Source organism: Rhinolophus hipposideros, assembly GCF_964194185.1.
Source record: "Rhinolophus hipposideros genome assembly, chromosome: 9".
Lineage (NCBI taxonomy): Eukaryota > Metazoa > Chordata > Mammalia > Chiroptera > Rhinolophidae > Rhinolophus > Rhinolophus hipposideros.
Genome location: NC_138055.1, coordinates 48,472,903 through 48,486,534, shown reverse-complemented (window position 1 = coordinate 48,486,534; position 13,632 = coordinate 48,472,903). Strand labels below are relative to the sequence as shown.

At 31.9% G+C, this 13,632-nt stretch overlaps 1 protein-coding gene across 1 annotated transcript in view; it reads right to left on the bottom strand.

Moving 5' to 3' along the window:
• Positions 1-13,632, bottom strand: part of ARID2 (AT-rich interaction domain 2) — a 151,813-nt gene that overhangs the window by 26,047 nt on the left and 112,134 nt on the right. Inside the window, exon 16 of the mRNA XM_081061166.1 lies at positions 8,667-8,815. Within this exon, the coding sequence (XP_080917292.1) occupies positions 8,667-8,815 (149 nt within the window). The remainder of the gene's footprint in view (positions 1-8,666; positions 8,816-13,632) is intronic.

Below are 13,632 nucleotides of genomic sequence, written 5' to 3'. Positions count from 1 at the left end.
AAGACTGTAAGAGAAATAAAGAATGCCTTTAAAGGGATCATCACTAGACTGGACATGGCCAACTTAAAAACCTGTGAGCCTGAAGATAAGTCAATAGAAACTTCTCAAACTGAAGAACAAAGAGAAAAAAATAATTAAAAAAAGGAAATAGAATATCTAAGAACCATGAGACAATTGAAAAATGTGCAACATATGTGCAATGGAAATACCAGAGAAGAAAAAACATTTCAAGGATGGTTAAGAATTTTCCAAAATTTATGACACATACCAAATCACAGATTTAGGAAACTCAGAGAACACTAAGTATGATAAATGTAAAGAAAAGCCAACATGTAAGCACATCATCTTCAAACCGCTAAAACCAACCACAAAATATCTTGAAAGAAGCTAGAGGAAAACACACCTTAACTGAGAAGAGATAGGGTAATGTCTCTTGAAAAAACCTGCAAGCAAGAGTGAAACATTTAAAGTGTTGAAAGAAAAAGACCCACTAACTTAGAATTTTGTGTCCAGAAAATTATCTTTCAAAAGTGAAGGAGAAATAAAGACTTTCTGAGACAAACAAAATCTGAGGGCATTTGCATAGTAGACCTGCCTTACAAGAAATATTAAAAGAACTTCAGAGAAAGGGAAAATGATAGAGGTCAGAAACTCAGATCTATAAAAAGAAAGGGTGTTAGAGAAGGAATAAATGGAGGTAAAATACAGTATTTTATTTTTCTTACTCTTAATTAATCTAATAAGTTAGTATTCAAAACAATAGCAACAATGTTATTTGGTGATTACAGTTTCAGAATAAGTAACATGAATGGCAGCAATGGCATAAGGGGCACTAGGGAGGAAGTAAGGATACTGCTACAAAATACCTGCACCACCCATGAAGCAGTTTGAAAGAGGACTTACATTAGTTGTAAGTATATATTTTAAACTCTAGGACAACCATAAAAATTTTTGAAAGAAGTATAACTGACATGCTAAGAGAGAAAAGAAAATGGAAACATATACTCAATTAAAACCAAAGAAAGCAGAATAACACGGGAAGACAAAAGCAGCAAAAAACAAGTGAAATGAATAAAAAACATTTACAAATAGGATATTAATGCAACTGTATCAATAATCACTTTAAATGTGAATGATCTAAATACATGAATTAAAAGACAAAGAGACTGGCAGAGTGGATTAAAAAACCCCCAACTCTGTGTGGTTAAATATAAAGACACAGATGATTAAAAGTAAAAGGATGGTGAAAGATACACCATGCTAACACTAATCAAAAGAATGCTGGAGTGATATTAATCTCAGACAAAATAGACTTCAGAGTAAGGATATTACGAGGGATAAAGAGGAACACTACATAATGATAAGAAGGTCAACTCTCCACAAAGACATACAGTTCTAAAGGTACATGCTCCTAACACAACACATCAAAATACGAGGCAAAATCTGATAGAACTACAAGGAGAAATGAAGAAATATACTATTTTACGTGAAGACTTCAGTGTACCTCTATCAGTAATGGACAGATCCACCAGGCAGAAAATCAGTAAGGATACAGTTGAACTGAAGAGTCCCATCAATCAACTGGATCTAATTGACATTTATATTAATACTTCATCCAATAACAAAAGAAAATACATTCTTCTCATGCTCACACAGACCATTCACCATGATAGACCACATACTGGGACGTAAAACACACCTTAACAAATTTAAAATAAATCATATAAAGTATGCCTTCAGGTCACAATGGAATTAAACTAGAAGTCCCTAAGAAAAAGATAGCTGTCATATCCCAAAACATTTGGAGATTAAACAACACACTTCTAAAATATTTTGAACTAAGTGAAAATGAAAATACAACTTACCAAAATTTGTGGAACATAGCTAAAGCAGTATCTGGAGAGAAAGTTATAACATTGAATGTACGTATTAGAAAAGAAGATCTAAAATCAATAATCTAAGCTTCCACCTTAGGAAACTAAAGAAGAGCAATATAAACTCAAAGCAAGTAAAAGAAAAGAAATAATAAAATAAGAGCAGAAACCAATTAAATGAAAAAAGGGAAATCAATAGAAAAAAATCACTAAGACCAAAAGCTGGTTCTTACAAAGGTCAATAAAATACATAAACCTCTAGTTAACTTAACCAAGAAAATAAATGGGGGGAAATCACAAATTATTAATATCACAAATAATATCAGTAGCCATTGCTACTGAGTCCATGGATATTAAAAGGATAATAAAGGAATATTATGAAGAACTCTATACCATAAATTTGGTAACTTAGATGAAATGGACTAGCTCTCTAAAAGACACAATCCGCTAAAGCTCACACAAGAAGAAATATATAATCTGGATAAGCCTATGACGATTAAAGAAATTGAATCAATGATTAATAGCCTTCCAGAAAAGAAAGCACCAGGCCAAGATGGTTTTACTGGTGACTTATACCCAACATTTAAGAAATGATACCAATTCTAATTCCTACCCGAAAATGCAGAGTAAACACTTCCTAACTCATTCTATGAAGCCAGCATTACCCTGACACCAAAAGACAAACATAAGTAAGATACAGACCATTATCTCTCACGAACAGAGACGTAAAAACCCACAGGAAAAACATTAGCCAATTGAAGCAAACAATGTACAAAAATCGCTATGTAACAATGTAAAATGACAGATGGACTGTGTTGCTGTGTGCCCTTACCCTGCTTTAGCCCTTTGCTGAGCCACTGAGGCTAACTGTGAGAGCATTGAATCAATATATTAAGCTAAGCTGAAAATTTTATTGATTTATTTATTCCAGGTATACAAAGCTGTCAAATTAACATTCAAAAATTAATTGATGTAATCCATCACATCAGCAGGTTAAAAAAGAAAAATTATATAATCATATCAATAGATACAGAATCTAATACCCATAGATTACTAAAAACTCGCAAAAAATGGGTTAAATCACTCCAACAAAGATAATATAGAGATGGTAAATAAGTATATGAAAAGATGCTCAACATCTTTCAATGGGGAAACACAAATTAAAATAAAGATACAGTACACATTTATTAGAATGGCTAAAATCTAAAAAACTGACAATACCAAATGTTGATGAGGCAATGGAGCAACAGGAACTCTCAATCACTGCTGTTAGGAATGCCAAATGGTACAGCCACTTTGGAAAACAATCTGGCAGTTTCTTAACAAGCTAAACATATTCTTACCATATGATCAAAAAATTGTGATCCTAGGTATTTGTTCAAATGAGTTGAAAAACTATGTTTACACAAAAACCTGCACATAAACTTTTATAGCAGCTTTATTACAGACAAAATCAGAAGAAACCAAAATATCCTTCAATAGGTGAATGGATAAGCAAACTGATACATCCATACAATGGAATATTATTCATCAATAAAAAACGAGCTATCATGCCAGAAAAGACATGGAGGAACTTTAAATACGTATTATTGAGTTAAAGAAGCCAGTCTGAAAAGGCTACATATTGTATGATTCCAACCGCATGACATTCTGGAAAAGGCAAAACATAGGGGATTGTCAGGGTGGAGAAACTATTCTGTATGATTATGTAATGGTGGACACATGACATTATATAGTACCACATAATTATGTAACACAAAAACTGAAACCTAATGGAAACTATGAACTTTAGTAAATACTATATAAATATTACGCATCAATCATAATATATACAACACTAATTCAAGACGTTAACATTAGGGGAAATTATGCAGGGAAGATAAAGAATATGGGAACTCTCTATACTAGCTCAAATTTTCCATAAACCTAAAACAGCTCTAAAGATAGTCCATTAATTTTTTTAAAAGGTAAGGATGAAAATTATTACTATTATATAACTGTTCTGAAAACATTAGATATTACAATTGGATGAGATAAAATAAGAGGTATAAATATAGAACACCACCATCAGTTGAAAAATATAATAGATCATTTATGACAGCAACAACAATAAAAAAGAACCACAACTAGCAATAAACTTAACAAACCTACATAATTTATGTGAAGAAAACATTAAAACTCTAGTGGGGTATAAAAGATTATAATAGTACAGTCTGGTACCTTTTTCTTGTAAGGGAAGAATCAATATTGAAAAAATGTTCACTACCAAAAAACAAACAAAATACTTATTCATTAAAAGCAATTGCAATGAAAATCCCATCATGTTCTTTTTTTGGGATCTCTAGAACATTCTAAAATTCATTTGAAAGAATAAGTACCTGTGTAGGCACCAAGTCTCAATTATACATCATTCTAATTTAAAAAGTTGGGGAGGCTGGTTGGCTCAGTTGGTTAGAGCACAGTGCTCATAGCACCAACATCGCCAGTTCAATTCCCACATGGGCCAGTGAGTTGTGCCCTCCACAGCTAGATTGAAAATAACGAAAACAACGACTTGACTTGGAGCTGAGCTGCACCCTCCACAACTAGATTGACTTGGAGCTGACGAGTCCTGGAAAACCACACTGTTCTCCAATTAAAGAAAAAAAAGAAAGTTGTACAGTGCCTGGTACAGGTATATGCTTGAAAAGATAATGAGAAACACTCTGCAAAAGAAAAATTAAAAGGAGGAAATTGCCATATACAACATTAAAATTTAAAGTGAAGGTATGATAAGGACAGAGACAAGTAATCCAGAAACAGAAAAAGCATACATGAATTTAGTATATATCAAAGGTAGCAACTCAAACGCTTAAGGGAAAGATAAACCTGTCAGTATATTAGCCACTTGGAAAGCAATAAAGCTGGATTCATACTTCACTTTATACATGAAACCAATTACAGATGGAACAAAAAGTTAAAATATTGAAGAAGTGGAAGACAACAAAATGTGTATTTTATGATCTACTAAGAGTTGAGAAAGTCTTTCTGAACATGAGATAAAAACCATTCGTTTTTCTAGTCTGTCAACTGAAAGTCATAGAAATAATAACGAACTTAAAAGCAATGGGTACCCCTAGACTAAATACCATTTCCCCTAAATCATACCAGATTCCTTGGAAAAATACTTTATTCCAGGTATGGAGCAGGAAATGTACAAGATAAACCTAGAACATTTTGTCTAACAGAGACCAAGGACGCTATCAAAGACATATTAAGATCACAACTAAGGGACTTGGGAACCAGCTTCAATAGGCCTTCACTGGCCAAAGATGGGACAATTTGAACATCAAGAAGGACATAATAACTGCAATAGACAGAAATACCTCAAATATGTTTAAATTCATAAATTCGTTTATGATACTAAAATCAAAAACAAAAATACCAAGGCTCATGGTCACCTTTGTGTAGTGTTAGCTAACAACTCATTATTTTGAATATTGGTAAATAAGAGAAATGATCAATAATCTATGCAGCCTTTTCTCTAGGAACTAACTGTTCTTCAGAGAAATCAGTTTATATAAGGGGAACTTTTACATTTTAAAAACCTTAATGAAATAATGGACCTAGGCAATGACACTCAATGACTGTTTACCCCTAAAAGAGAGACAAGAAGTTATATTATCTCCTGATGGAAGTACACAATGCCATTTCTAAAATGGTTATTAGAAAAATCAAACCAGAATCTGATACCAACTTACAGGAAAAACAGGATCAGAGCAATATGCCAACAATACCAGCAAAATCCAGATGTGATTTTCTGTGGGACAAATGACCTGTTTTTATCAAGAAAAAATGTCAAGGAAAAAAATTCAAAGAGAGATGGAGGGGTAATCTACAGATTAAAAAAGACGTAAAGGACATTGCAACAGGATGCAATGTTTGAATCTAGATTCTAATTCAAACTCTAAACAAACAAAAGACAAGTGGATATATGTAAACACTGACTGGATGTTTGAAGAACTCATAATGTTGAAGGGATTATGTTATTTTTCTGCAGACGTGTACATTATGTTTAAAGAGTGGAGTCCCCATTTTTTAGAGATACTGTGTTTCCCCCAAAAAAAGGCCTAGCCGAACAATCAGCTCTAATGAGTCTTTTGGAGCAAAAATTAATATAAGACCCGGTCATATATAACATAACATAACATAACATAACACATAACATATATAATACCAGGTCTTATATTAATTTTTGCTCCAAAAGACACATTAAAGCTGATTGTCCGGCTACGTCTTATTTTTGGGGAAACACGGTACATGCCTGCAGATTAAAAAGAAATTACTAACATGAACTGATGTAAGAGTGGGTGGCTCAATGAAAAAAATCTGCATTATGTACAGAAAAGAAGAATTACAAATACAAAAAGACCATGTAAAACATGGTGGTATCATAGAACTAAAAACAGGTTAAATGTATTATTCAAAGTCATTTTTAATTTTATGAAAGGAAAAAAGTGCACGGTGATTTCAACTTTAAATATTAAGCATTTCACAATAATATATCAGTGAAGGAAATAATTTTAGTTCTAAATCTTATGAAAACAAGAAAGGTTGGTAATATTTTTGATCTGACATTAAAAAAATTAGAGCATAGCCACTTAGTGGACAATAGCCATGACATGTATTTTTCCACTTGCAATTTAAACTAAACTCTCTTCATGTCCTTATGCTCTTGGTATCCTAAGCTTCTCCTAGTTCCATGGGCATACTAGCCTCGTTCTATTAATTCCCTGCACTTGCTATTCTGACTGGAATTATTATTGCATGATAAACTCCTACTCATTCTTCAAGACCCAAATCAAAAGTAATCTGTAGTGAAACTTTCCCAACCATCTTTCCCAGCATTGTATTAACTGTCCATCTATGCTGCCAGTAACACTATGAAACTATCTAGTTACAGCACTTGCTTATACAGTAATTTGTTTTTGGGGGAATCTGCTTCCCTAAGGGCTGAGTGTGATCTTCATATTTGTAGCTCCTAACACATGCACTCTCCTAGAAGGTGTTCCATAAATAGTTGCAGAATCAAACTGAACTGATTACTAATGCAGTATCTAAAAATAGCTTAAAAATTGGCTCTAAGACTTATTGAGCCTGTCTTATTCAGAAAAGACTTACAATAAAAAGGTACATCATCGAATTTTGTAATATTGACCCTACTAGCAAGATAGATAACTGTGCTGCCCATTTACTCTTCCAGCAAAATTTCTTTTTCTTGAAATACTCTAAACACTTCATGTAAAGCAGCCATTCACAAACTTTTTAGTCAATAAACAGCATTAGCTGATGACCTACTCTATCAGTTAGTATTTGCCATGAAAAAACAAAAACAAAAATTTCCAAAAAAAAAGATGATTGATGAAATGAATGAAAGAAACAATTAGAAGACATCTAAAGCACTGATTTTTTAAACAACCTTTTTGACAAACATTATCCACTATGATCTAGTACACACATATGTATAATATACACATATAACTGGAAAAAATACTTACCTTACTAACATAATTGAATCTGATGTATTTTATTCATTTTTTTCATTGAAAAGGAAAACAAGCACTGGTAGAGAGAGACCTGCCAAAATGATCTGATTATCTCACGACTGGGTTGAGATTTAAAGTTTGATAAACACGGTCCAAGGAAATTTTGCATACTATTAACAACCCCTAGGCTACACTGATAGCCACAATCCTACAACAAATCTTTATGTGAAGTTTACAGTGAAATACAATACCTATAATACAATCATAAAAATTATGAATAGCAAATATAATTTATAAAAGGATGTGGTAATTTCTTCTATCAGTTAGTTAGGAAAAATGAAACAGAATCTTTGCTATCTAAAAGATGAGAATATTAGTCCATTAAGATAAGTGCCTTGGTCCTAGTCCTCTAAAAAGTGACAAAGGGTCTTGGCTGAGTACAGCTAAAGGAACTAAGATTTTATTTTAAACAATACTGTTCTCAAGTTTTCCTTCAAGTCTAAGAAAGCCTTGTTTAAGAAGTTCTGTTCTACTCATTTTTCTTCTTAGTTATTAAACTGTAAGATAATATGACTTGAAAAAGAATTTTCATGGGGTGTCCATCCCAAACTCAAATTTAAGCCAAACCATTCTTCCTAATAGATTGATTACCTGTAAGTTTCTACTACTATATAGAAATTCAACAGCCGCTACTAACTTCAAGTCACTTTAAAAAAAACCTATCTCTTGGGGCATCTGGATGGCTCATTTGGTTAGAGCTCGAGCTCTGAATAACAAGATTGCCAGTTCAATTCCCACATGGGATGGTGGGCTGCGCCCCCTGCAACTAAGATTAAAAACAGCGACTGGACTTGGAGCTGGGCTGCGCCCTCCACAGCTAGATTGAAGGACAACGACTTGGAGCTGATGGGCCCCAATATTCCCCAGTAAAATTAAACAAACAAACAAACAACAACAACAAAAAAACCTATCTCTTTTCATAGCTAAATACAAAATCAAATTCTTTTGTTAAAAACTAATACTGAAACACCTTCCGTAATAACCTACCACTAGGCAATGAATTCTTTCCACCATTTATATAAATTTCTTTGCTTAGGTGCCACTGAATCTACATAAACATAAACATCACTTTTAACACAAAATATTTTTACTAAAAGTTAGTGGTTTCAAAATAAAATTTCCATGAAACTATAGATACAGAAATTTGAATATAAAAAGCATTCAAAACAAAGAGCATTTATGTATATCAAATAAAATTGCCATTTACTTTTTACAAGACTGCCACAGACACATGAAGTTGTGTCCAGGTTTTCTCACTGAATCCCCATGTTGACTAGATGCACTGAATGGAGAAGGCTGAGAACTGTTAGGCTGGTTCTGCACTTGTACAGCTGGTGAAGGCGTCATAGGAGTGTTCTGTGAAAAAGCAAAATCGCAGTTTGTGAGATGACATTGATAACCATTTACAATTTATAGTATTAGCTTTGAAGTGTGATTACATTTAGAGTTACGTACTTCCAACATGAAATTTACATTTGTAGTTTCAATGATTATTTTTAAAAAATAATTTAAATTTTAAAAAATTCCTTATAGAGATATAACTGTTTTTACAAAAATATTTAGGAAGTCAGATTCTTTTATTTCATATGAACCACAGAGGCAAGACCACATTGTTGTTGTTGTTATAGAATGTACATAATTTAGAATTAAGGTATTTTATATTAATAAAATTTGGTAGAAACACAACTACAGATTAAAATGAAAAACAAATCTACTACAAATGTACCCATTTGATTTACTTATGTATATTCTTCACAAGAACAACTGCAAATGATTATTTCTTTGCATAATACTTCCTTTTAGATTTTTAAATGAATGTATATAGTAAAAAGCAAAGAAAATTTCAGAGTTAAAAATGATGTAACCCTATAAAGTAAAATGTTGTAAATGTTATTTTGCAGTAAGCTGTTTTAACTAACAACTGTAATCTTTAAAGTTGCTCAGTTGTAATTTTTAATGAATACAACAAGTAAAAGGTTCTTATTGTAGGTATAAGCCTTTTAAATATAAGCTCTTTTAAATTTCTATATCCCATCCCTTTCTCTCTGAAAAATGTGTGATTATAATGTAGCTTAAATTAATTTGAGGAAATACATTTTCTTTGAATCTTTAACTCAGATTTCATTCATAACATACCTTCAAGGGAAAAATAATATGGAATATCTCATAGAAATGGTAGCATGCCATTTTCAAAGCACTGTTCAAAGGCAATAAATTTAAACTTTGAGAAAATATTAAATATACCTGTTCATTTATAATATGGGAAATAGTTGGATAAAACTAAGTTAAAAATTACTGAATACTTCAGATTACAATCCATAATATTTTTAAATACACAAACAGCAACATATAAAGCTATAGCATAAAAATGAAAAAAGGAAGAGGATAAAATGCTGAAAGAAAAAGTTCTTAAAAATGTGAAGTCATAAGCACTTTTGAGTTCTAAGCTCTAAGAAAAAAAATGTACTTTTGGTTAGAATTTGATTGAAATTATTTCTATAATAGGATCCTATCCTTAAGATTTTATAATATTGTTAGCGAGAAAACATACATGCATGAAAAACATTCTAGGGCAGTACAGGTGTGTGTCATGGATAGGATGTGGACTGCCAGCTTGACAGATCAGGACTCAAATTCCAATCTGCCGTTTAACTAGCTATGCAGCCCTGGGCAACCTACTGAACCTCTCTGATCCTCAGTTCCCTCACCTATAAAGTGTAAGTAATACAATCTAACTTATGGGATGGTGGGAAGACTTGAGAAATTATACATCAGCCTAGCTCTATGTTCTCAATAAATGGCAATTATTATGTTATTATTTTGCTAGTAGAGAAGTCCAGAAGGGAAACTGGAGGAAAGATGATGAATTCACTTTGGGGACAGTGACAGATTAATAACTGCAAATGTTTATCAACAGAAGCTAATGCCGGAAACATGAATCTGACAATTATTCACCTTCAAATTCATACAGGCATAAAAACTGATGGTGAGAACAGCAAACAAAAAAAATTTTTTAAAAAGAGGGTCACAGAGAAAGGAAAGGACGATAGCATCAGAATCAGTCTATTTATATTAAAATAAATCAGCGAAACTATTTCCTTGAAATGAAAATATTGCATTAAAAATCCTGGAAATTCTGGGGGTGTCCAGTTAGCTCAGTTGGTTAGAGCATGGTGCTAATAACACCAAGTTGCCGGTTCAATCCCCGCATGCGCTCTCCTTGAAAAAAAAAAATTCCTGGAAATTCTAATAAGTGGGAGTTACCAAGAGGATCAGTTACAGACAAATACAAATACTGAAGAGTGACAAGTTACAAATATCTCAAAATTTTAAAGGGTAAATTTGTCAGAGGTATCATATTCCCTCAGAATGAACCTTCTGATTCTCTACATTACCATTTATTTTAGGTATTTTATTGACTATCTTGTCATATATACGTAAATTAAGCTTACATTTATTTTGATAAGTGCTAACAAATCTTTATCCTATTTTTTTTTTAATTGTGGAACTCTTACTGGTGTAACATAGAAAATTTAATAAAAGAAACATAGGGGTTTTAATCCCCAAGTGAGAGATACGGCATGGATGACGCAAGTTAATCCAAACTGTTAAATTAAGAATAAATAAAAGACCTATTAACTAAATGCAGTGTGTGGAAATCTGGTGGATCCTAATTTGAACAAGTTGTGTAAAAAACAAACCAGTTTTTAAGACCCCTAGGGAACACTAAACATGAAATGGGTGTCAGATAATGTTAAGAAATTATTATTTTTGTTAGGGGTGATTTGGTATTGTGAAGATATATACTTAAAAGTTCTTTACTACAGAAATAGATACTGAGGATTTATTGGTGAAGTTAAATAATGTTTGGGATTTGCTTTAAAGTACGCCAGGAAAAAAAAAATGGTGGTGGGGAACAGATGAAACAAGAAAGGCAAAATGGCAATAACATTTGAAGCTAGGTGATAGATGGGGAACTTATCGACTCTACTTTTGTGTACGTTTAAAAAATTTCAAAATAAAAAATAAAGAAACAGAAAAAGGATTAAGCTAAACATATCAATGAAACAAAGTAGCTACAAAACATACCAAATGAGAAATTTCAACACTCATATTTTCTTTGACCGTAGGACTTAATATTTTTAGGTTTCCTCCTATATGAAAAAAATTACACATTTCTTTCAACAAAACTAATTTTCAAATAGGTTGTTTATATCATATTGCATGTTTTTCAAAGTACCATTTAAATTAGTTATGTTTTAAGAAGTAGGTCTTTTACATGAGAACGCAAAATACGTTTCTTTTAGGATGTAAAAGTTGTAACTGTACTGAAATGTAAATGTAAAAGTAGATTTCAAAGTCATTGAATGATCACTCTTGAGGACTATTCTGTATCATTGCTTTACTCTATTGAGATAGAGCTAATTTTTAATATTATAGTTCTTTTTAATCAAGGCAGAAAAGGCACAATTCCCATAGTGAGTGACCAGAATGGTAAAATTACACAACGGATATGAAACAATTCTGTGATTTATTTTGTATGTAAAATTAACTAAAAATGTTAATGTAGCAGTTTTATTTTTGGCAGATAGTGCTCTTTTTCTTAAAATAAGAAATTATAATCTTGCTTTTCTGTATCACCTTTTCAAGAGTAAATTATGGCTGAAAATCCTAGATTAATAATATTTTCTGATATAAACCTTGAGATTTGAGGCTTTTAAATCTTTATTTTTTTATTAATATTACATTTTAAGAAGCTTAGAATAAATTTGAATTTATTCTAAAACTTGAACATTTCAATCTGTGTTAGAAAAATTATAGTCATGATCAATTCTCCTCAAAATAAATGCTTTACTAAGTAGCAATGAAATACTGTCTTCAATTCTAGCTACACATTTTGAAAGCCACTTGTAAAATGGAACTGGTTGAGGTAAGTATGATGATGAATAAACCAGACACCACGACAACTAAGGTCTAACTGAAGGAACTGGGAAAGTGGATTCTAAACAAGAGAGAAGTAAGGAGAGATACTTTCTAATGCTTGTAAGGAACAAGAATTAGATTTACTCTAAATGTCATGTAAAAGAAATTATACTTAGTCTAAATGTATAGATGTTTACAGAACAGAATTAAGATAGTAATAGAAATTACTGGAAGAGAAGATCTTTGTGCGTGTGGGAAAGTTACTTCGATGCTTAAAAATGAGGGTTTCGGACAAGATAATACCTAAAGCTCTTTCTGCTCTGACATTCATTATTTTTTTAAACCACCAAGTTTTTTTCCTCTAATTAAATATAAATCTAGAGAATCAATACATTCCAATCCTTTCTTGTAAAAACACACTGAAATGTAAACAGAAAAATTATGTTTAGTGGTAATACCTATCTTAGTTATTACAATGTGCTACCAGTCTACAAATCTGGGCACTAGGACTCTTAAAAAAAACACTCAAATGATATTCTTGTGACTCTTGCTAAAATGATCTATGGCTGTGACTAAATGCTGCCCCTTTAAGGCTACCGATCTGCTTGCTAATGGACTGAGTAACTTTTTAAGCTCCAATTTCTACATGCCAATCAAATACCAATTTTAGAAATTGAGAATGTAGCTCTTTTAAATAAATTACATTCTTGGGGAAAATACATAGAAGTTTAGTACACAAAGAAAGGAAGGGAGCAGAAAGATACCAATATTAACACTGTCACAAAGCACCATATCAGGAATGATTCATTTGTGAAGGACAGACAACTGAAGAACAGCATATGTAAAATACCTTATATATAATAGGTACATCCTTATTTTATATACAAGAATTTGGTATGTCATCAGACCACGGGATTAACAGATATAGGTATATTCAACATGTGTTTTACATGTTCCTAAAGAAGACAATCTTTAGATATGTATTGATAACTAAAATGTTTCATTTTTCATTCATTTTTATCTTTTTATATGCCAATCAAATTTTATATGTCCAGAAGATATCAACTCATAAATAGTGGAAGAGGGTAGGGCTTTCAGAAATAGTATACTATATGTTGCACTTTAACTTCCAAATGTAACAGAATGAAAATAAGCAATTACAAATAATTTGCCTTGAAATAGGTATAATTTATTTGTATTTATGTATGCTACCCAGCTAAATACTACTTAAATGCAAAATCTATGGTTAC